Here is a 23,947-nt window from a genome sequence, read left to right as displayed (position 1 = left end):
AACTCTAGCTCAATGGTTGCCATCAGTTTGATTTGAATTGATTTTATTGTTGTTAGCGGCCCTGAGCCTGGCTTCGGCTGGGGAGGGCGGGATATAAATAAAAATTTATTATTATTATTAACTGATAAGATAGCTCTGAATCTGCTTTAAATTTTCAATTTATACAGCCTATAAATCTCTGTCTTGTACGTGCTGTGTTGGCTGCGAAAATGAAACAGAGGTTCTTAAGAGGAAGGAATGTGCAAGCAGAGACAAGTTCCTGGAAGTGGAACTTCTCCCAAGGGGGAGCTTAGCAGCACCCAATGTGGCAAAGCCAACACCAGATGCTTCTCCAATCGTTGATATCCTACAAAGCCTCCCAGATGAACAGCTGGCAGAGTTAAGATCCAAGGTGCGCAGAACTTTAAGAGAAGTTAGATCTGATCTCTGTCAGACTACAGAGTGCACAGGAGCTGTGGTGGATTGACCTCTGCCTGAGCATGGGACAGCAGCAGGAGTTGGAGTGGATGGGAGGATGGAAACAGGAGAAAGGAAGGGGTTTAAGAGGGAATCGGAGATGGCAGAGATGAGGCAGAGAGAGAAAGGGCCGAGGGCAGAAACTGAAGCAAACACGGAAGAAAAAGCCTCTAAGCTCTCAGTGATTGGTTTGGAAAAAGAATGGAAGAAGGATTTTTCCTTTTTTCTTTAAATCAGGATAAAGCAGGACCAACAGGAAATGGGACTGGAATATAAGGAACTGACTATGGTTTAATGAAGACACGAGCAAATAAGTACAGACTATTACACTATTAAGATTTGTTAGAAATTTGGGGAGAAATTCATCATATTGGACCACAGAAGGACTATTTTGGTCACATAATAATAACCAAAGAGCTACTTTTGGACTTTTTGAGTGGAAAATGGCAAATTTGAGATGCCTGGGGGACTGGAGACTGAGAAAACAACACCTAGCAGACTGAGAAAAGGCTGGATATTAATGCAGCTAGATGGTATCCTGGCATACTTTGAATATTTTGCATAATTGTCATATACATAATCAGCAGCAGAGAGAATCAGAAGATCTTTTTTCTTTTCTTTTCTTTTCTTTTCTTTTCTTTTCTTTTCTTTTCTTTTCTTTTGTTTCTCTTCTTATTTTGTTTTTCTGTTTTCTTTAATTCTTGTTTTCTGTCAGGTAAGTCTATCTATATCTATGCTTTGTTTTTTGAAGTTTCCTATCTTGGATTGATGAAGATGCTTCCAGGAAGGTGACGGATGATAGAGAGAATCTCCCAGGGTGGGAGACTGGGGGAAGAGGGGGAAGCTCCCAGGTGAGAGCTGGGATGGCTCACTCTTCTGTGTGTGGAGTGGAATAAGGGTTACGATATAATTGTAATAGTGGACCTGGTTTTTATTTTATTTTATTTATTTTTAGTTTTCTTCTCTTCTTTTTTATTTTCTTCTTTTGCTTATTCTTGCTTCTATTTATCCTTGCGTCCTATTTATCTTCTTTAGATTAGTTTGGCTTTTATTGTATTGTATGTTGAAAACTCTTAATAGAATTGATTTTAAAAAAACCAACTAGGCACCTTCCTTTGTATTACAAGATGGTTCTTCTCCCCAGGTGATTCAGACTGCATTTCTGCACTGCTCAGCTGTCTCACACCTGGGTGAAGATGTCAAGCATTCAATCCCCTACATTTACTAACTCTAGAACTTATGGGGGGGATCTGGCACCCAGGAATTATGGGGGAATCTGCCCCATTCATAACAGGGACTTTAACCATCATAACTGCAATGAAAATCTGTACTGGCCCGCCTTTCTTGTGATGCAAATTTGGCTTTGAAAAAAGCTTCTACCAAAAGCAACAGAAATCCCCCCCCCAACAAAACCTAACTGCTTTACTGTGGTCTTTCTAAAATGCAGGTGCCTGTAATTAAATAAATAAAAACATGATTGCAATGTGCAAGAGACACCATGGACATTCTGTGCACTGTTCCTTACGGTTAGTTGTTTCTGTACCTGCCCAGCCCCACGTCAGGTGACTTACGTAGCAAGTGCAAGCATTTGGTAAGAAGGAAATGTCTTTTTTTTAAAAAAAAAAAAAAAAGGCTGCTAAACAGGAAATCTAACTTTCCACCTTTATGACGATCTACTTTCCGTGCTGTATTCTTTGAACTAGGAAAGTAATTTTTCCGTTTTCGCTGTGGTGGTCTGACTTCTCTGACATCCTGCTGGCAGGGGAAGGGCCATGGTTCAGGGGTAGAGCATTTATTTTGTATACAGAAGGTCCCAGATTCATTCCCCGGCATCTCCAGGTAGCTCCGGGAGAGACCCCGAAACCCTCGATGACCACGGTCAGGCAGTGGAGACCATGCTGTGTTCTGCGAACTAGCAGGTCTGTCTTGGTGTAGGTGCCTTTCTGTGTTCCTCTCTTAGGTGGGCCTGTGCTGCTCCCAAGTCCTGCCAATACCTGCGCTGGCTGCGGCTCCTGGAGATGAGCCAGTGCGGGTCAGGTATAGGCACATGGCGGATAGCCTGTGGAACTCACTCCCACAGGAGGCAGGGATGGCCACCAACATGCATGGACATGTTCATGGAGAAGAGGGCTACTAATGCTTCCGCATGCCTGCTGCTGGAAGCCGCAGGAGGGGGGCGGGCTCCTGTGCTTAAGTCCTGCTTGTGGGTTTCCACAGGGGGCGTCCGGCTGAACACATTGAGAACAGGATGCTGAACTAGATGGGCCCCCCTTCTGGGCCTGATCCAGAAGGCTCTTCTCATGTTCTTATGCGTTAAGGCAGGAATAGGTAAACTCGGACCTCCAGATGTTTTGAGACTACAGTTCCCATCACCCCTGACCACTGGCCCTGTTAGCTAGGGGTGATGGGAGTTGTAGTCCCAAAACATCTGGAGGGCCAAGTTTGCCTATGCCTGGGTTAAGGTAAAGGACCGCTGGATGGTTAAGTCCAGTCAAAGGCAACTATGGGGTGTGGCGCTCATCTCGCTTCAGACTTAGGAAGCCAGTGTTTGCCCACAGACAGCTTTCTGGGTCATGTGACCAGCAGGACTAAACTGCTTCTGGCATAATGGGACACCGTGATGAGTGGCAGAACACACGGAAATGCCATTTACCTTCCTGCCGCAGTGGTACCTATTCATCTACTTGCACTGGTGTGCTTTCAAACTGCTAGGTTGGCAGGAGCTGGGACAGAGCAACAGGAGCTCACCACCATCATGGGAATTTGAACTGCCAACCTTCTGATCAACAAGCCCAAGTGGCTCAGTGGTTTAGACCACAACACCACCCGCTTCCTATATGTTCTTAGGACCCTGTGCTAATTAGCCCATTATCTGACTTGTTGCAATACAGTTTTTCATCTTCCTGTATTCTAAAATCCAGTGTAATTTCCCTGGTGGGAAAACCTGACAGTGGCTCAGCCCTGTCTTGAATCTGATGATTCAAAGGCAGCCTCAGAAGGGAATGGGCAACATGCTGTGACCATTTGGCACACCAGCGCCAGCAGCACCAGCAGCTGCTCCCTCCAGCAGCCTGTTCCAGAAGGCTCAGAGCCCTCCAGGCTGTCCGTCTCCAGCCGTGTGGCAGAACACTCGAGAGATGGCGAACACAACTGTAGGTTTGCTTATTCAGTTATGGGGGGGGGGGGTTGAAAAAAGATGCTCTGAAAGGCATTTTACACCATGGTGCAATCCTTTTTCTTTTTAAATGTTGGCTGGGAAATATCCACTGTGCTACTCTACCGGTGTGTTGTCATTGTATCTATAGCACAAAATCTGGAAACGGCAGCACAAATCCTACATATGTTTATTCAGAAGCAGGTCCTATGAATTCCCTGGCGCTTCCTCTCAGGGAAGTGGCTTAGTGCAGGATGGTGGCTGCTGGAGACACAGCCTTACCTCTCTAGGGATCTTTTCCACCAGGAGGCCTGGAAGGTGTCTCCCCGCCCCCCATCCTTTTGGAGACAAGTTAGGATGTATTCCATTTTTTAAAGGAAGAATTGTATATGCCTTAGGCAGCTGTTCCCTTCACCACCCACACCAGTTGCTGCTGGTCCACTTGATATGCTTAGAATATATATATATATAGAGAGAGAGAGAGAGTTTTTAAACTTTTTTTTTTTTTTTGGCTTTTCTTACAGCCTTATGTGTCAATTTTGTGACTGTGACATATTATCTCTTTAGGCTAATTGGGTCATTGCACGACCTGACTTTTCTCCTGTGCTTCAGCGAAGTTGGAAACCTTTGTCTCTACTTTTAAGAAGGGTAGGCATGTGTGGCAGGTCAGGTTCAAATCTCCACTCATCCACAAGTCATAGGGCCAAACAAGAAGCGACATTAAAAGTGATAGGGCATTAAAGGGGCATTTTAAAAAAATGTATTTTTATTGAAGATTTTCTTGGTTTACAAAAGTATGTGCATTTATTTTCAAGTAACATTTTTACAGATCAGTTTCATTTGTTGAGACATTAGTGTTACATTAGGAAGAAAAGGAGGAAAGAGGTGGAGGGGGAGAAGATGGGTGGGGGTGGCGTCAGGTGGCGATGTTTCTATTTTACTTAATGTATGTGTGGGGTTTTGTGTCAACGTCGCTTGTGCCGGTTCTCTGCTATTCACTTGTGTTCCTTTGGTGGTGAGAGAGGTTGGGGTTGGCCCAGGGTGTAGTTGTTCATTTGTGGTTGGCTGTGGTGATCTTTGTCTTCATGTGTGAGTGGGGTGGGTGCGTGTTTTGGATCAGGTTAGCCAGATTGATTTGTATGCTGTTGATGGACTCTTGTTGTTGTCTTGTTGAGCTGTGTATGTGATAAAGGGGAGCCGTACTGGGGTGAAGGGGTCTTCTTCTATTTGTCCCTGTGTCAGTTTCAGTTTATTTGTTAATTTTTTTAGTAAGGCTGTTTCTCATATGGCTGTTGTCCAGAATAGTTGGATTTTGGGACATTCCCACCACATGTGGAGGTATGTGCCTGTGGAGGTGCACCCTCTCCAGCATTTGGTGAGGTTCCTACGCATATTAGCGCTAATTTTCTTGTTGTTAGGTGTTAAGTTGTGGGTTGACATAGCCGACGACCAGCGATTTCTCCAAATAGCTCTTTATTTCGTAAGCTGGAATAGAACTGACTGCAAACAGCTCAGCCGGCCTGCTTTTATAGGCAGCCGGCTGTCAACATTGTAACAACAGCCCAACAGCCCTAAAATAACTGACGCGGACCTGAGGGAAAACTATCTACAGACCTGAGGGAAAACTATATACAGTATCCCCCTGCTGGCCCAGGGTGAAACTTCACTACATAACATTAGGTACCAGCTGTAGGTGAGTTTCAGAGTGAGTTCTTCCATTTTCGTTGATATGGATTTAAAGGGGGGTTTAGACCATATTCTGGTCCACTGAGTGGGGTTAATCCTATGGGGTCAAGCCTATGTCATCCTCCCATTGTTTTTTGATTGCATCTAGGGGGTTCATGGTATTTTGGAGTAGTATTTTGTATATTTTGTATATGGCGGATACCAACCCTTTGCCATGTTCCTTTGTTGTTAGGAAGAGGTTTTCAAAGGTTGTCAGGGGCCTAGTTGCTGCTGATTTTACTGCTGGATTATTTAAGAGGGCATGTAATTGGTGATGTGTTAACCAGGGCATTTAGGAGTCTTCTAGTTTGTCCTGTATTTCTTGGGTTGACAAAGGTTTCTTATTTTTATATAAGTATTAGGCAATAAAAGTCCTTGGTTTGCCAGGTTTTTATCTGGAGGTTTTGTGCTGGGTGGTGCAATAATGGGTGGTGCGCCAGGAGAATTAGTGGGGTTGGCGATAGTTTGTCTATTTCTGCTTTCCATGCTTTGAGCGTGGTCTGTGTGGAATTTTCCTTAGTTTGTTTGGGAGGAGAGGGTATGCTGTGGCGCAGGTATTTTCAATTGTGTCCCTCTCTAAGTGTATCCATTGTTTTGTCTCTTTAATGGGCATTTTTTTAAAAAAGGAAATAGGCACCATGGGAGGCCCACGCAGGATTAGGAGTAAGGTGGGCAAAGAGGAAGAGTTTCACCTCTCTCCCTACAGTAATCCCAATAAATCCCTTCCTTGCTGCCTTTTGCAAATGGAGGAAATCTCCCGCTGGGGGCAGTGGAAACGGTTGAACTCCTTCTCCTTTTCAACCATACATCCCATCCCATCCCGTGTGTGTTTGTATCCTGCAGCAGCTGTTTCTGTATTTTAGACCTGTAAGGTCATGTAAGATTGTCTGGGGAAATTTCCACCCCTGGAAGTGATTATTTGCTTTTGGGTCACCCCAGGAACAGGCACCTTTGCCCCAAACCCCTTCACCTGCCAGTGGTGGTTCATCGCGGATGGTGGCTTTACATTTGTAAAGATGCATCCATGCTCTCTTGGCACATGGCGTAGCTCTGGGGTGCAGCATGATCACATCTTCAGCCCACCCCTTAGAACCACCTCTGCTCTAGCACCCCCAGCCTCCTGGACCTTTGCTGCCCCCCCCCAGCTCTCTGCCTTCCTTGCATTCTATCTATGTATTTTTTATTTCATGAAATTTACATACTGTTTGACTGCAGAAAAAACCCTCAAAACGGCTTACGAAAAAGATGAATCAATAAAATGATCAGTAAAAAATTTACAACCATAATTTAAAACTACAGTAAGCTAAAACGACAGTAAAATAGACCAAAACAAATTAAATTCATCTGAAACTTTTAAACTTGCATTTAACTTGTGGCATTTCAACCGCTGGCCTTCAACCGTTTATGGCTGGAATTGTGCAAGTTAAACATGCATGAGATGTGCTTTTTCTTTGCTCTGCCCTCCTTTCCCCCAGGGCGGTGGGTCTTTTCACTGTCCAGAGCACCAAGGGAGCAACCGAGGGCAGCGCTTGGTGAGCTGCTGAGCGATAGCAACTTGCATTGGAAAAGACTGTGCAGCGCTAAGATCCCCCACCTCTAAGTCTGGAAAAGGAGACAGAAATCCTAAAGACTGACTAATCTAGTTGCTTATGTGGTGAGAATGGTTTTAGCTAATTGGAATTCATAATTTCCATTTCCTAGTGTAAAGAATTCACTGTCCATGCTGGGTATGATGCACTTCTACAACGACTGCTGGATGGGAGGAAGATGTGCAAGGATGTGGAGGACCTCATCAAACAAAGGTAACTGAAAAGGGTAGTTAAGAAGGAACACTGGCTGCCCTGCCCCTGTCGGGGCGCTGGGCGCACCGTGGACCAAGACGGAGCAGGCTTGCTTTCTGTTGCTCCAGAGGAGACGACCCAAACCAATAGATTCAAATTGTAAGGAAGGAGATTCCAGCTAAACATTACGAAGAACTTGCCGGTGGTAACCTTCATTCAATGGTGGGACGGACACCCTCAGAGGGTGGTGGACTCTCCTCCACTGCATTGCAGGGGGTGGACTAGATGACCCTTGGGATTTCTTCCAGCTCTGTGGTTGGTAATAGTGGGACACTCTGTCCCTCCTGCAGCAGCTCACTTGGTTTCTGGGATGGCTGCAGAGAGACCTCTTCCTTCCTGGCCAGCTCAGAAGCAGAGCAAGTTGCTAGAGGAAGGAGAGACTAAGAAGTTCATCTTCCACCTGCTGTTCCTTGCTGAATAGGGAGGAAAGAGAGAGGGGGGGAGAGGGGGGAGAGAGAGAGGAGGGAGGGAGAGAGAGGGAGGGGGGAGAGAGAGAGGGAGGGAGAGAGAGGGGGGAGAGAGAGAGAGGGAGGGAGAGAGCGAGAGAGCGAGAGAGAGAGAGGGAGGGAGAGAGAGAGAGAGAGGGAGGGAGGGAGGGAGGGAGGGAGGGAGGGAGGGAGGGGGGAGAGAGAGAGAGGGAGGGAGGGAGGGGGAGGGAGAGAGAGGGAGGGAGAGAGAGAGAGAGAGGGAGGGAGGGAGAGAGAGAGGGGGGGGAGAGAGAGAGAGAGAGAGAGAGGGAGAGAGAGAGAGAGAGGGAGAGAGAGAGAGAGGGAGGGAGAGAGAGGGAGGGAGAGAGGGAGGGAGAGAGAGAGAGTTTCCAGCATTGCTGCCTCTGACTGTGGAGGCAGAGCAGAGCCATCCTGGCTAGCAGCCCTTGATCGCCTTCTCCTCCAGGAACTTGTCCAGTCCTCTCTAAAGCCATCCCAGCTGGTGGCCCTCATAGTGCAACTCTGTGCTGCCTGAAGAAGTCTTTCAGCTGCCCAACATTCAGCTTCAGGAAAGCAGTGTGGTCTCCCCACCCAGTGCTCCCTTCTGTCCCCCCCCCCCCACCTTTGTAGGAGCACCCCTGAGAGTAAAATGGGCTCTCCCGGTGTCCTGCTAATGAATCATTATACACTCACAAGTGACACAGACCCCTGTCATCTCTCCAGAGCTATTTTAAAACATGTGAGCAAAGTTTTCTTTCTCCTGGTGGAAACAATGCCTTCACATAGGCGCCAGAGTGGTTAACCTGCTGTGGGTGGAGGCAGAGTGAGAAGCGCAGGTGGGTTTGAGTGGCTCTGGGCCCCTGGAACTAATTTGGGGGGTGGCTCACTTGGCTGCTTTAAGGTATGCCTTCCCCCATCATCCTTTGGTTCCTCCCGACTGGAGCTGTTGGGAGCTGTCATCTAAAATATATGGGAGGCATTAGGGTTTTTTTGGGGTGACTTCCAGGACATGAAGCTGGTCAAACGAGGCAACGCTGTGGGATGGTGAAGGGGTGAGGCCAGCCTCCTTAACCTGGTTACCTCCATGTTTTGGACCACAGTTCCCATCAGTCCTAGCCAGAATGGCCAATGGCCAGGGGTGATGGGAATTGTAGTCCACTGTACAACATCTGGATGGTGCCGGGTTAGAGAAGGTGAGGGCGGGATGGGTCATTTTCAGTTTCTCTCATTTTTCTCATTTTCTCAGTTAAATTTGATTCAGATTCTACATTATGTGGCCATAGAGCTGAAAAAGCATAACAAACAATCATACAAGTGAAATAAGCAAACGACACTCTCCTCTGACTGCCATGGCATGCAAAACATACGGTGATTGTTTGGGTTTCCAAGTTCTAAGTCCGGAGGTAAAAAAGAGAGCTGTCGCCAGGCAAAGGGGAACATGGCAATTTTGTGATGTGGACACGTGACCTTGCTTTGCAGTCTGCCTTCAGTGCTGTTTGGGTTTTGTAATTCCTGCTAGCCCTGGGCACAAGAAAAGAATGAAAGAAAGAAATGTATTACGGTCCCAGACCAGATTCACAAGAAAAGAGTGCCACCATGAATTTGCATAGATATGTGGGACTTGGCAGTGCATTGGATTAGGAAATGTTGCCATGCAACCAGCTGTGGCTTTGCATCTCTGTCCTGCCATCGCATCCACGACGAAAAACTATTTCTTTGAGCATATGAACTGAATTCCTTTGATGTGGGAGAGATTGCTGTTTCTTAGGCTTTCTCTGCAAACTGGGAATATTAGTGACTTGCTTCTTCAGGGTAGCTGTGAAGATGACCAAGACAACACAATGTTGCTTGAGCTATTAGAATTGTTTCCATGGCCTTGGAACTTTTATTATTTTGCACCTCCCTTGTGACAGATTTTGTTCCTTCAATAGTTCTAACAAGGAATTGCAATTGTCAGAGAAAAGCAACTCAATCACCATCTAGCACTATCAGTGACTGTGATGTGTCACTTTGCCGTGCAACTGTTGCACAGTGCTCACATCACAAGGCTCATGTCCGCTGCATGTCTTTAATTCTGCAAAGGGCGAGCCTTTTGCAGCTGTGCAGCACAACTGCCCATGTGGCCTTTTTGGAAAATCCCACCTACTTCTCCCTCCCAGCATCAGTTCTTAATTATTGTAAGAATCCCATTCAGTTTTGTCTTCATTTATGGGGTGTGCATCTGCCCCTTTCCAATACTGGCGTGCACCACTCCCTTTTCTTACTTTGATAGGCTTGTTTTTAATGTACCCAAATAGTGACCAGTACAAGGCCTGTCAGGGCAAGAGACCCCAAAATATATGGGCGTTGGTACTCTTTGAACTTCAAATAATGAAGTTTTTTCTTCTCTTTTTGCAGGGCACAAGCAGAAGAGCGGTACGGGAAGGAGCTGGTTCAAATTGCTCGGAAGGCAGGAGGCCAAACAGAAATCAAGTAAGTCCTTTTGAATATAACATGATAGCAATGACTGCAAAGTACCGTATTTTTCGCCCTATAGGACGCACTTTTTCCCCTCCAAAAATGAATGCAGGCTTTCACGGAAGCCTGGAGAGCGAGAGGGGTCAGTGCGCACCGACCCCTCTCCCTCTCCACGCTTCAGGAAGCTATCCGCAAGCCTTGCATGCCCAGCGAGAGGTCCCGCCGGGCGCGCGAGGCTTGGGGCAGCAGCCAGCAGCCCGAAGCACGGGGCGGGGTGCAGAGCACTCCCCGTGCTTCGGGCTGCTGGGGGGGGGGGGGAAATAATTTTGTTTTATTTATTTCCCCTCCAAAGAATGAGGTGTGTCCAATGGGCCAGTGCACCTTATAGGGCGAAAAATACGGTACCTCTGATTTTAATTAATAGTGGTTACACAATCAGTGGTTACACAAACAAGTTGCAAAATTTTGATGATTATGTGACTTTTTCACACCAATGTACAGTATTGTCATAGATTTGGGAGGGGGGTCGCCTACCTAAACCCTAGAAATTAATAAATGGTAGGATTTGGATCATTGGGGATGTAAAGGGAGAAATAACAGCTGCAGAGGAATTCCTGGGCCAGCCTCTGCCAAACAGCCTGGTCAAGCAGGGGCCATTAAGGAACAATAGAGGGCCATGGAGGCCACTGGTAATGCAAAAGAACTGCCCTCCCTTCTTGCCCTGAGGTGTGAACAGAGACTGGGAGCTTGGAAGGTTGCCAGGGTAACTGGGTGTGAGATGACAGGAAAAGAGTTTTTAGTAGGGTGTTCAGGGAAGAAGAATGGGAGAAAAAAGACTGGGCTCCATCTTTGGGTAGGCTGGCTGCAGGCTGGCTGGCTGGCTGGGAGAGATGCCTTGGACTGCAGGACTGCACTGCTAAGGGGAAAAGCCCCTCTTGAGATGACCCTGCTGTGAGGTCTGCACTTCCTCCACGCAGACTGAAGGTGTAAATAGGTGAATAAACCCTATTTCTTAAAGACTCCAAGGGCTTATGGGGGGAAGCTGTATGTATTGCAGTGGACACCCCACTTATGTGCATGGGTCCCCGAAACGCTCGCCCTGCGTAAGTGGCGAGTCACTTGTACATTATTATTAGTTAAATGACATATCAAATGTTAAATGACATACATGTCAAGCTTACATATCTAGGTAGGCTTGACTAAACAAGAACGTTTTGCCACAAACATCCTCAATCCATCCTCAGTTGAGGCATGGTCCCAGTTCAAGGACACATGCCAGCTGGGTAAAAGCCTAGGGATCGGGGCCAGTCTGGGGAGCGGGCATGCCCAGCGGAGACTCCTGAGGGCTACACAGAAAGACCAGGAGGTTCTCCACCAAAGATCCAGGGCCTCCTTTGCTTGTCTTCTGCCCCATTGAAGCAAAGGTGCCTTGGCTCAAACTCACACGGTCAAGACAGTGGTACCTTGGTTTATGAACTTAATCCACTCCGGAAGTCTGTTCTTAAACCAAGGCATGCTTTCCCATAGCAGTGGGGGATTCAATTTACAAATGGAACACAATCAACAGGAAGCGAAACATGTTCTTATTCCAAGGCAAAGTTCACAAACCAAAACACCTCCTTCCGGGTTTGCAGTGTTCTTAATCCAAGTTGTTCATAAATTAAGCTGTTCTTAAACCAAGGTACCACTGTAACTTGTAATTACGCTTTGTCACAACATGTGTTCATGAATTCCCATGTGCAAAATCAGAAAAGGTAGCCAAGCCTTTTGGAGTGTCACAACTGTGCTGCAGTCCTTAAGAAATAGATTCAGAATGCAAAAGCCAGTTCACGTTAGAAGTTCTGACTCATGTTAGCAGGAAAAATAGCTAGGCTTTGTAGAGACTTCCTGTGTTAGGCTTTATATAGAATCATAGTTATAGATGAGGAGCAAAAATGTACTCTTGAGCCAGCTAGTGCATTTCCTGTTTGTTACAAAGAAATCCTGGGGAGAAATCGATTCAGTTTGCACTCAAAGCTGAAGTTACCAAATACGATTTCTGTTCTCATCCTGAAGCAAAGTTCTTAACCTGAGGTAATATTTCTGGGTTAGCCGAGTCTGTAACCTGAAGTGTCTGTAACCTGAGGTACCACTGTATGTACTTTCCGGAATAAGAGAAGAGCTGAAGCACAGCTAATTCCCTTGGAATTAGCAGGCCTCTGAAGTCTGCAGTGCAGTTCTCTAGCCAAGGAATGTGAATGAGAATGAGAATGATTTTACTTGTACCCGGGTTGTCTGACTGGGTTGCCCCAGCCTTTCTGGATGACTTCCAACAAGTATAAAAGCGTTATAAATGCATATACTAGGGTGAAGTGTGTATAAAATGCACATATTAGAGAAAATGATATACTGAAATGCATTGTGTTAGGCAAAATTGCATACAAAAAAGTGTATATTTGGAAAAAATTGTGCTAAAATGTTGATGAATTTTCAGGATGACTCTTTTTTTATTGCAAACTGGTCTGGAGAACTGAACTTAAATACAGAAAAAAAGAAAGTGAAATTGGCAGATTTGACCATCCCTGGTTGCACATCTGATCCCTGCAATGTCTGGCTTAGGCATTATGCACTTATCCACGGGAAGCCATAACTAAGTGTGCCTGTCCTATTCCCTGTGTTGAGCTTGTGTAATATTCCTGCAGATGACCATAGAAGGTGGGGTGCTCTCACAACACAAGCTGATTTGAATGCAATGCTAAGCCAAAACATAGAAGCAAAGAACTGTAGTGTTGGGAGGGGCATAAAGGACCATCTGCTCCTACCCCCCCCCCCCCCATGCAATGCAGAAATCACAGCTAATTTGGCTTAGTGTGAACATGCAGAGTGTACAGGTTTCTGGAGATGAGCTTCTGGTTTTTCCTGCTCCAGATTCTTCCTTTCCAGATATTGGTAGAATCTTGTGCTTTTAGCATTTGGCACTTTTTTTCCTTTTGCCCTGCAGCAACAGAAAATAGAGCCAAATTCAAAATGCACTCACTTACAGTTGGAAAGGAAGAATCGAGAGTTGAAGGCACATCTTGAAGCAGAGCCACACCTTCAAAGGAAGAAGGAAGACTCACCTGACAGCATATGACATCAGGCAATTGACAAGTGGGCATTCTGAAAGGCCTTGAGTTAGCTTTATTGCCATTTTTTTCTGGAGACAAGGCAAAACATTATATACCAGGACATAATCTTGTTTTTGCTTGTGGCTGATTGTATATAAATTGTGCAACACAGGAGATATTATACACTGAGTTTCAGGGCTGGTGGAACAGTGTTGGGGCTTTGGCTATACAGAAAAGGTGACTTAGCATATTAGACTGGATAGGGAAGATCCAGGAAATCTTTTACTGTTAGCTGGTACCCTTCCATGTCATATCTAACTCAACAGGAGGGCCAGGTTCTTCTTCCAGACTCTCACTGTAATCTGCCATAATTCCTAACCAATTTTGGCCTTCAGCTTGATTCTCCGGTGGTTCCCCTTTTATTCTCCCGCTCACTTAGGAGGGACCTCATGGCCCCCTCTCTCTGGCGTCTGCTGCCTGAATTGGCAGGCAAAGCCAGCCCCAGTTTCAGAAAAGTCAGAGTCAGTTCCTGTTGAGAGGATGGGTTTTAGAGAGAAGTTGATTATATTTCCCTAGGCAACTGGGAAACAAACAGTCCCCAAAGAGTGAGTGACATTGTTCAACATCTTCAGTGTTCACTTCCTGTCTTTCAAATGGGGAGGTTTCGGTATCTATCTTCCCTGCAATTGCACTCTGCAAAAGTATGAAGATTCAGTCTTGCAAGGAGAAATGGCACGGAGAATGCAGAAAGGGCGAGGGTAACAGGGCTCACAGATGGGCTCTAAGACTTGTGTAATCGGCCTGCGGCCTGGGGCATCAAGTCTACTGTAGCTTCTGCTCTGACTCCAAAACAGATGTCCAGAACGTACAGATCTTTATCATGTTTTTAAAAAGCACCTTCCCCTCCTCTTCACACTTCATGGTTTGGGTAGCTATAGTTCCTTTAACAGCTTAGCATAATCTCGCATCTATTTTGTTTGCACACATCTACTGCATTAGCACACTCCTGTTTGTGCTGCATCACATGTAGCAAAAGGAGATTCTTGCAAAACCATTACAGATGGAAGAAATTAGGAATGTCATTCATAAAACAAGTACTGAGAAAGTGCTGGGGACTCATCCAGATCTTTTGACCTCTAAGCTTCGCTGTGTTTAACAAAAGGGCTTTGGATTAGGCACTTTGTCTCTTTCAATGTATGGTGCTTATAGTCCTACTAAATCGAAGCCTGGCCAAGACCACACCAACTGTATAAATTATAGATATTGAAATACAGTGGTACATCAGGTTACAAACACTTCGGGTTACAAAGTCTGCTAACCCAGAAGTAGTACCTTGGGTTACAAACTTTGCCCCAGGATGAGAACAGAAATTGTGCGGCAGCAGGAGGCCACATTAGCTAAAGCGCGCCTCAGGTTAAGAACGGTTTTGGGTTAAGAATGGACCTCTGGAATGAATTAAGTTCGTAACCCGAGGTACCACTGTACTAACCGTGATTTTAGCTAGTAGAGCTCAGGCAGTAACGCACAGGGATCAAGTGCGTTTTATGTAGCATAGTCAGGCACTGATCACATAACACTGGTAACTGATCTGGTGGCCTTAAACAATAACAGAATGGATCCAGCTGCACCTCTTTCCTTAGATGCTGAAAAAGCATTTGACAAAGTATATTAGGAGGTTATGTTCATTACTTTGGAAAAAGGTGGATTTCCTCAAGAATTTATGAAGTTGTCTTGAACTGGATGGATGCGGGGGGCAACAAGCCCCCAAGGGAGGAAGGCTCAGAGCCTGGGGGTGAGATGACAATGAGAGGAAGAAGACTGGGAGGAGGAGGTGTCGGAAGCTGAAAATGTCACAGGGCTTAATGAGCAGGGGGAGTCTGGGGCAGAAAGAAGTCCAGACCGAGGCAGAAGCTGAAACAGGAGAGGAGGGAGGCCACAAAGCAGAGATGAGTCCGGCTGGGGGAAAGGCATGTGACAAACTCCCCAGGACCAGGAGGTCGATTTATTATTATTATTTATTAGTAGACTTGGAACATCCATATTGGTATTAATCAAAATATTTAATCATGTTGATAGAATTTCAGGGTATACAATTAATTTGTCAAAATTTAAATTAATGCCAAGGGGCATTAATACACTAATTGGCCATTTTGTTGGTGACCAGATGTTGTAACATATCTAGGCATTTTAGTTCCGATAAATATTTCTCAAATGATTAAAATGATTTTGGACCAGATGTTTAAGGAGATTACTAGTGATTTGGAAATATGTGCACTACTTAAATGTAATAGTTGGGATAAGGTTAATACACTGCACTACAGTTCCCAGTGACCCCTCCTTAGGGCCTCTCCCCTCAGAAGTGGTGGGAGACTTTCCTACCGTCCTCTTCCTCTCATCCCCTCTGCTTCCTGGCAACCTTTGCTCAGCAGACAAAGAGCTGCTGGCGCTGCCATTGGTCCAACTTGAAGGCTGTGGCACAGCCAGAGGGGCGGCTGGGCAAGCGAGGAGGCGCTAGGCAGGCGGTGGCGGAGGCAGCCCTCAGCTCCACCTGGAAGTGGTCCAAGGCCCCTTGGTTGGAGAAGCGCTGTCCAGAGGACTTAAGGAGTCTTAAGCAGAAGGTGGAACGATGCCACAAGAGGGCGGCCAAGAAACATCGTCATGGACTCTATTATGGGCTACCTGTTTTCGCTTGAAGGAAGCCGGAGAAGCGAGGGAAAATTAAGATATAGGAGTTCAATGACCAGTAATTGGCTCGGATTTCTTTTCAGGCACTAAAAAAGGCAGATCCATTATCACAGTTGCTTTTGTAACATTCCAGCACACTGATATGGATCAGAAAATTGCTATGCGCACACACAAATCCCAGTAAAAATGATAAGAAATGGAGCTGTTTGGAGATAAGGTTGGATTGATAAGAAAGGCACATAAAGTTCAAAGGAATCTTTAGCTCACTGCTCCACTAAGCATTTAATTGCTTTGCCAACTCTTTCTCTTTCTCCCTCTCTATAAATGCTAGTGATTTATACTGAATATAGTTAGCTTTTAGGTTAGGACAGTTAGCAGATAGGTAGAAAATTTGTTCCTGGGGTTATAAGATATTCTGAAATCGATTTCACACATCTTTTCTCTGTGAATTGGTCTACAGTATCTGTCTGACTTGTGGTTGCTGCGTGTGTAGACAGGTTGTGGAATCATGGAATTATAGAGTTGGAAGGGACTCCAAGGGTCATCTAGTCCAAGCCCTGCAATGCTGGAATCCCAGCTAAAGGTCTCACAAAAGATATACCTCTCAATGGCTAAAGGTAAAGGTAAAGGTAAAGGGACCCCTGACGGATAAGTCCAGTCATGGCCGACTCTGGGGTTGCAGCGCTCATCTTGCTTTACTGGCCGAGGGAGCCGGCGTACAGCTTCTGGGTCATGTGGCCAGCAGGACTGGCGAACCAGTGCAGCGCACGGAAATGCCGTTTACCTTCCCACCAGAGTGGTACCTATTTATCTACTTGTACTTTGAGGTGCTTTCGAACTGCTAGGTTGGCAGGAGCAGGGACCGAGCAACGGGAGCTCATCCCGTCGTGGGGATTCGAATCACCGACTTTCCAATTGGCAATCCTCAGGCTCAGTGGTTTAGACCACAGTGCCACCCATGTCATGGCTACTAGCCATGAAAAGGATGTTCTACCTCCCCTGCTAGAGACAACCGGCCTCTGAATACCCCATGGAAGCTGTCCAAAGTCACTCTGCCTCCGGCCAGCCCTCATCTGCCTGGCCTTGCAGAACTTGGCAGGGAGGAGGAGAGGGCAAAACTAGAGTTAGCTGGCTCTGCTTGCCCTAGGCTCTGGCACCACCTTCTGCTGGGGTCCCAGCTTGCTGCCTACCAGTCCCAGAGGGCACCAGCCACCACTGTGATCTCCAGTTGCTGGGAATCGCAAGTGGGGAGAAAGTGAGTCTGTTGCGCTCAGGTTCTTCGTTGTGTTCCAGAGGTGGCTGGGCTGGATGGGTCTCTGGGCTGATCCTGCAGCCAGGCTCCTCCTGTGTTCCTCAGCTGTGATTGTTGTGTTGGCAGTCTGGATGATGAGGCGAGTGGCTGTGGACTCTTCTGTTTTGTTATTTCTATCTGTAAGAAAAATAACTGCCCTTTTATCTCTTCCTTCTCAGCACTCTGAAAGCTTCATTTGAAATCCTAAAGCAACGTAAGTATAGAAGGAAGCTCCTCTCGCTGCCCTTTTCCACTTGGAGAGTAATTTGGGGAAGGGCAGAACATCTAAGGTTACTCAGGGGAAGAGGCCAGCCAGGCTGCAGATTAAGAGAGCAGGTTTTCCACATCTCCCACCCGTAAGAAGTTTACTTTCACTGCAGATGGGTGTTTTTATCCCTTTAAGTGCAGCATTAGAGTGTGTTAACTGTTTTTATTGCAGCTCATATGCTAATGGATTGTTATGAGTTTGTGGGGGGGTCAGTCTGGATGGGGCCCTGGGGGCCCTCCCAAAGCTGGGATCCTGTATCTGAGAAAGCAGCAGCTTGCCAAACCAGTTCCTTTGTTAAGGTGATGACTTGGGCTGGTTAAAGTCCACAATTTAGCATACCCTAAGAAGTCGCGCTGTGTCTTTCCCCCAGGCCCCTACCTTGGCTGGTAGGTAGAAGAACAATGGACATAATTGTGGGTGGGGACACAGAGAGGCATGTCGTGCTTTATGCTGAACCTGTGCTGGAATTTGGGCTTCCCTGGAACCCTGATGAGGAAGTAACGCTGCAAGTCCCTCCATCCTACGCCCAGGTGGTATAAGTGTTTAAACAAAACCATATAGCCTAAAGACACTGCAGTGTCCCTTGACCCTCTTTCTACGGAATCTGAACCCTGAAAAAGAGCTTGGAATCCCAAAATAAATGTGGAAAATTATTGGCTTGGCAACTGAAAAAGAGACAGAAGGAGAGTACAATAATTAATATTATGGAATCCCTAGAGTCTCTGACCACTTGAAGTGTAACAACACACACTACAAATCTCTCAGCAGTGAGAAGCTCCGGGGGCAAAGCACTTTCCTAGGCCTGGTTTCTCCTGAAGGAAACTTGTGGGAGGGTCCCTGGTGTGCTTAGTTACAAATACTTGTGCTTCAAGCCGACCTGTTTACTGAACAGCCATCCTGATTCATTTGCAGGGTGATAGGAGGACGATGCCAACTTTGTAATGAGCATTCACCCTGATTTGTCTGTGGGGAGGTTAGAAAGCGCTGTTGAAGGAAATATTATTTCACCCTTTCCTGTATTTCCTCATCACTTTTGTTACTGCAAAAAACGAATCTGTTTTGGGGAAGTGGGTTTGTTGTGCAAGACCTCTCAATCCGCACTAATTGCCCAACCTGAATTTTCCAAGATGTGATAGTGGCAGGTTGAAAGTGCCCCATCAGGCACTAGTTTTGAAGTGTGTTTGTGCAGCTTGCTTATTTTACTTTATTCACTGGGAATAAGGGATGCTGTCAGTTTGTACCTAAAGACCAGCAATGCTGAGCAGACACACCAGCAGTGAACATCCTCATGCTGGCTAAGGATACTTTCACTGTGACTGTGAAGGAAAGGTCACCTGCAAAGGTGGGATCGCTCAGCTCCTGGGTAGAAGATTCATCCGGACAAACTCTGCATTCTGATTTTCTGCAGAAATTGAAAGTATTGGGAACTCTCACATCCAGCTGGCCATAATGATGAAGGAGGAGCTGAAGGGCCTGGAAGAATTCAGAGAAAGGCAGAAGGAGCAGAGGAAAAAGGTGAGGCATAAAATAATGGTCCCCCCAGGAGGAGTGAACAGTTGGGTCCCCAACTAGATAGCAAAGGCACAGAGCAGCAGCAAAGACATTTATGTATTATATTATTGATTATGAAGATGTTTATATCACCATCATTAATAATGAAAATGAATATTAATTACTGTATAAATAATATGAATGGTGATGATAATGACCATAACCCAATTAAAGAAGGTTAGTTGATTAACTATATGCTTTTCAGTTGATTAAGTCTGCATCAAGTGGGAAAAGCACAATAGTTCTAAAGAGAGAGAGAATTTTTCTTTGTTTTCAGAGGATGCATCCAGGCATCACAGGCAGACATGGCCTTTAAAGAAGCCTTGCCCCCACTTCCGGAGGCGGCGCGAAACAGCAATGGCGGTCCTCTTCGCGCTCTGAAGAGGGGCTCCGCAGGAAAGGGTCGCTCGCTGCGGCATAGCGGCGACCCATCAAGAAAAACCACGGGCAGAGTGAGCTCGTGGCCGTGGGACTCGGCGGGCGCCAGAAGCCCCCCCAGAAACGGAGAAGGAACCCCGTAAGGGGCTCTGGAACGTGAAAGGGGGAGCAGCGCTGTGAGTTCATCGCTCTTTCTGCGGGAAGCAAAGCCGCGCGGCTGCTGCTGATGAGCGCCGACCTTTCTTCTTGGAACATCAGATTTGCAACTAAAACCCGTGAGTAAGGGGACTTAAAAATTATCGGGACCAAAGTATCTTAATTTGGCTGAAAACGGGAAACGTAACCAGGAAGTCCGTCTCCCGACCGTGCTAAAGAGATCAAAGCAAAGTTTTGACAAGCGGGAAGCGCTTTGAAAGAACTATAAAAAAGATTGGATTATCGTGCAGACAATTGAACTTTTGGCAGGAATTAAAAGAGACAATTTTGGAGTATCTATGCTGACTTTTTGACTGGATCTCCCTTCTTCCTTTGGGATTTATAAATAATTGAGGAAACCAAATCTGTGGGCTGCCAGGGTAAAGAAGAACTGTCAAACTGTCAAACTGCTGATACTGTTTTTGATGTTGAAAGTGTTGCATGCAAACGTTACATAATAGAAGAAATAGGGAAACTGTTTCTTGCACCTTTTCTGAGACTTTGTATTAATCTGGGAAAGCTCAATGCTAAAAAGAAACTAAAAGACTTTTGGAACTTCAGTTGTTTCTTTTTTGGATTGCTGGGACTGCAAAGAAGGAAAAACCTCTTTCTTTCGGTTGAACTTTATTACTCCCCCTAGAGGACTTTGGATTTATAATTCTCTGGGAACTACATTATCTTTTGATTCTCTGCTGCCTGGTTGTTTATACTTTGGAACTGTCTCTCTCATGGGAACACGTACAGTCTGACCTTGATACATAGACGGGATTGGAATGAGTGACGCAGGGAAAACAAGGGTGGCTAAAATAAAGGCAAAACAATTGGTACAAACAACTTTGACTTCCCAACCACGCAGATCATCTGTCCCAACTGTTCTAGAAACACAAGAAGGGGCTGTTGAGCAGACATCTACAGGGGATATGGCTTCAGGAGGATCTGAAAAAGTTTTAAATCAGATCCTAGAACAACTGGCAATTCTAAATAAAAAGGCGGATGAACATTCGACTAAAATTGATCAAGCCACATCCTCAATAAATAAATTGACTGACCAGGTGGCTCAACACACACAAGCAATTGGGAATCTTCAAGAAGTAACGGTAGAGAATCGCAAACTGGCTGAGGAAGCCAAACAAAAAGCAGAGGAAGCCAACTTGAAAGTTGGAGGTGAAGCCGTTGCATAAACAGATTAGTGAGCAGCAGGCCTACTGGTCGATGACGGAATTGAGAAATCGGGAAAGCAATCTTAGACTTAGAGCTATTCCAGAACTTGAGCAGGAAGATTTGATTGGTTATCTGACATTAGAATTTTCAAAGTTCTGGGGTATTGAAGAGGATAAGGATTTTAAAATTGTGACTGCTTTCAGATTGGGAAGAGTGACGAGGAAGGATAAACCTAGAGACTGTCTGATCATTTTAAGATCTAAGCAAGAGAGAGATAAAATATTAGGCCTTCATTTTGGAAAATCGCTTGACATCCAGGGCAACAGAGCTGAAATTTACAGAGACATACCAAAACAGCTTTTGGATCTTAGAGCGACGTATACAGAACTTGCAAAATTATTGAGAGGTAATTCAATTCCTTATAGGTGGGAGTTTCCTCAAGGACTATCTTTTAATTTTATTTTTTTTTTTTTAATAAATTTTTATTAGGGGTTTTTACAAAATAAAGTACAGAAATAAACAACCTTTCTTTTATCTCAACAAAGTTTCATAACTTCTTTGGACTTCCTCACATCTCCCGCTGCCATTTTCATCATCATAAATTTTTCCCAGCAATTTATAATCTAATTTGCAAATTTTATAACCACTCATTTAAATATAATCCTCTGTAAATTAATTTCTCTTAATCTCACTTTACATCCCATTTCGATCCGATTTTGTGGTGGCCAATTATTTATGATCAAACATCCTACTTAACTTTCCACCAAATCACAATATTTTTGTAAATAAATCTTAAATTTCCTCCAATCTTCTTCAACCCTCTCTTCTCCCAGGTCTCGAATTCTGCCAGTCATCTCAGCCAGTTGCATATAGTCCATCAGCTGCATCTGCCATTCTTCCAGAGTGGGTAGATCTTGAGTTTTCCACTTCTTGGCGATAAGTATCCTTGCTGCTGCTGTTGCGTACAAAAAGAATGTTCGGTCCTTCTTTGGCACCATCTGGCCGACAATGCCCAGGAGGAAGGCCTCTGGTTTCTTAAGGAAGGTATACTTAAATACCTTTTTCAGCTCATTATATATCATTTCCCAGAAGACCTTCACCCTGGGACAAGTCCACCAGAGGTGAAAGAATGTTCCTTCATTTTCCTTACATTTCCAACATTTGTTGTCTGGCACATGGCATATTTTGGCTAGTTTAACTGGGGTCATGTACCACCTATATATCATTTTCATTACATTTTCCTTCAGAGCATTACATGCCGTGAAGTTCATCCCCGTGGTCCACAACCTTTCCCAATCCTCAAACATAATATTATGCCCAATATCCTGTGCCCACTTTATCATGGCCGACTTAACCATTTCATCTTGTGTATTCCATTTCAACAGCAAGTTATACATTCTTGAAAGTACTTTAGTCTTAGGTTCTAACAATTCTGTTTCCAACTTCGATTTCTCCACCTGGAATCCTAACTTTTTATCCTTTTTAAAAATTTCTTGAATCTGAGCGTAATGTAACCAGTCTCGCACTTTATCTTTCATTTTTTCCAAACTCTGCAATTTCCAATTGTTACCCTCTTTCTCTATTATTTCCCAATATTTCGGCCATTTGGCCTCCATATTGGGTCTTTTTCGGGCCTTAGCCTCCAGAGGTGATAGCCATCTTGGAGTTTTATTTTCCAATAGGTCTTTGTATTTTGTCCAGACATTAAACACTGCTTTCCTGACAATATGGTTCTTAAAGGCCTTATTGATCTTAACTTTGTCATACCATAAGTATGCATGCCAGCCAAATGCATTGTTAAAACCTTCTAAATCTAACACATCAGTGTCCTCTAGAAGTAGCCAGTCTTTTAGCCAGCAGAAAGCTGCGGCTTCGTAGTACAACCTTAAGTCTGGCAGGGCAAAGCCCCCTCTTTCTTTCGCATCAGTTAATATCTTAAACTTAATTCTGGGCTTTTTGCCCTGCCAGACAAATTTAGAAATATCTCTCTGCCACTTCCTGAAGCACTCCGTCTTATCCACAATTTGCAATGTTTGAAATAAAAACAACATCTTAGGCAATACATTCATCTTAATAGCAGCAATTCGGCCTAACAAAGAAAGCTTCAATTTTGACCAACTGTCCAAGTCTCTCTTAATTTCAGACCAACATTTTTCATAATTATCCTTAAATAGACTCAGATTTTTTGCTGTTATGTTTACCCCTAGGTACTTTACTTTTTTAACCACAGTTAGTTCTGTTTCTCTCTGAAACCGTTCTGACTCTGCATCTGTCAAGTTTTTTCCCAACACCTTAGTTTTCTGTTTGTTTAGTTTAAAGCCCGCTACCCGACCAAAGTCCTGAATCAATTGTAACACTCTTTTTGTACTAGATTCTGGCTCTTGCAATGTCAAAACAAGGTCATCTGCAAAAGCTTTAAGTTTATATTGTTTCACTCCGATCTGAATCCCTTGCACCAACCGGTCCCCTCTAATCAAGTTCAAGAGCACCTCCAGGACAGAAATAAACAGCAAGGGGGAAATCGGGCAGCCTTGTCGTGTCCCTTTTTCAATCTTAAACTCTTCTGTAACCACATTGTTAACTATCAGTTTTGCCTTTTGTTCTGAATAAATCGCGTCAATCCCATTTTCAAAACCCCGCCCCACTCCCATTTCTTTTAAATTTCCCTTCATAAATTTCCAAGAAATATTATCAAAGGCCTTCTCCGCGTCTATAAAAATTAGAACTGCTTTAGTGTTAATATTTGTTTGCAAGAGTTCCAAAATGTCAATAATGTTCCTTGTATTAGCAAATAAATGTCTTCCTGGGAGAAAGCCTGCCTGGTCTTTATGAATTATCTCATTTAAAACTCTTTTGAATCTTCCTGCCAAAACGTCAGCAAATATTTTGTAATCCACATTTAAAAGGGAAATGGGGCGGTAGTTCTTAAGTTGTGTCTTTTCAGTTTCTGATTTTGGTATCAATGTGATGAAAGCTTCCTTCCACGATTCAGGCGCCTTCTTTCCCTCCATAATTTCATTGCTGACCTCCAGCAGTGGTTGAATCAAATAGTCACTTAATGTCTTATAGTACTTGGAGGTCAAACCATCTGGCCCTGGAGACTTGCCCAACTTCATATTCTGAATGGCCTGTTCTATCTCTAATCGTGTTATTTTACTATTCAGGAGTGATCTATTTTCTTGTGATAGTTTTTTAAGTCCATTTTTCTCCAAAAATTTTGCAATCTCTTCCTCCTTTTGTGGCCCTTGAGTGTATAATTTCTTGAAATATT

General features: G+C 44.8%; 3 protein-coding genes across 4 annotated transcripts in view; 2 read left to right on the top strand and 1 right to left on the bottom strand.

The window, feature by feature from the left end:
• The window catches only part of RCN2 (reticulocalbin 2), a 1,080,843-nt gene that overhangs the window by 30,415 nt on the left and 1,026,481 nt on the right, over positions 1-23,947 (top strand). The gene's annotated exons all lie outside the window — the stretch shown is intronic.
• The window catches only part of TSPAN3 (tetraspanin 3), a 939,276-nt gene that overhangs the window by 865,600 nt on the left and 49,729 nt on the right, over positions 1-23,947 (bottom strand). The gene's annotated exons all lie outside the window — the stretch shown is intronic.
• Positions 1-23,947, top strand: part of PSTPIP1 (proline-serine-threonine phosphatase interacting protein 1) — a 55,741-nt gene that overhangs the window by 6,472 nt on the left and 25,322 nt on the right. Inside the window, exons 1-5 of one of the 2 annotated variants that reach the window (XM_083698394.1) lie at positions 3,529-3,608; positions 7,037-7,137; positions 10,002-10,076; positions 17,303-17,337; positions 18,800-18,906. In XM_083698394.1, the coding sequence (XP_083554520.1) occupies positions 3,594-3,608; positions 7,037-7,137; positions 10,002-10,076; positions 17,303-17,337; positions 18,800-18,906 (333 nt within the window). In that variant the 5' untranslated portion in view covers positions 3,529-3,593. Of the gene's footprint in view, positions 1-3,528; positions 3,609-7,036; positions 7,138-10,001; positions 10,077-17,302; positions 17,338-18,799; positions 18,907-23,947 lie in introns of those variants that run through there. The other variant, XM_083698393.1, reaches the window with a different exon arrangement.

This window comes from Podarcis gaigeae (assembly GCF_964106915.1).
Source record: "Podarcis gaigeae genome assembly, chromosome: 9".
NCBI lineage: Eukaryota > Metazoa > Chordata > Lepidosauria > Squamata > Lacertidae > Podarcis > Podarcis gaigeae.
Note: the sequence above shows the minus strand (reverse complement) of the source record. Positions and strands in the feature narration are given on the sequence as shown.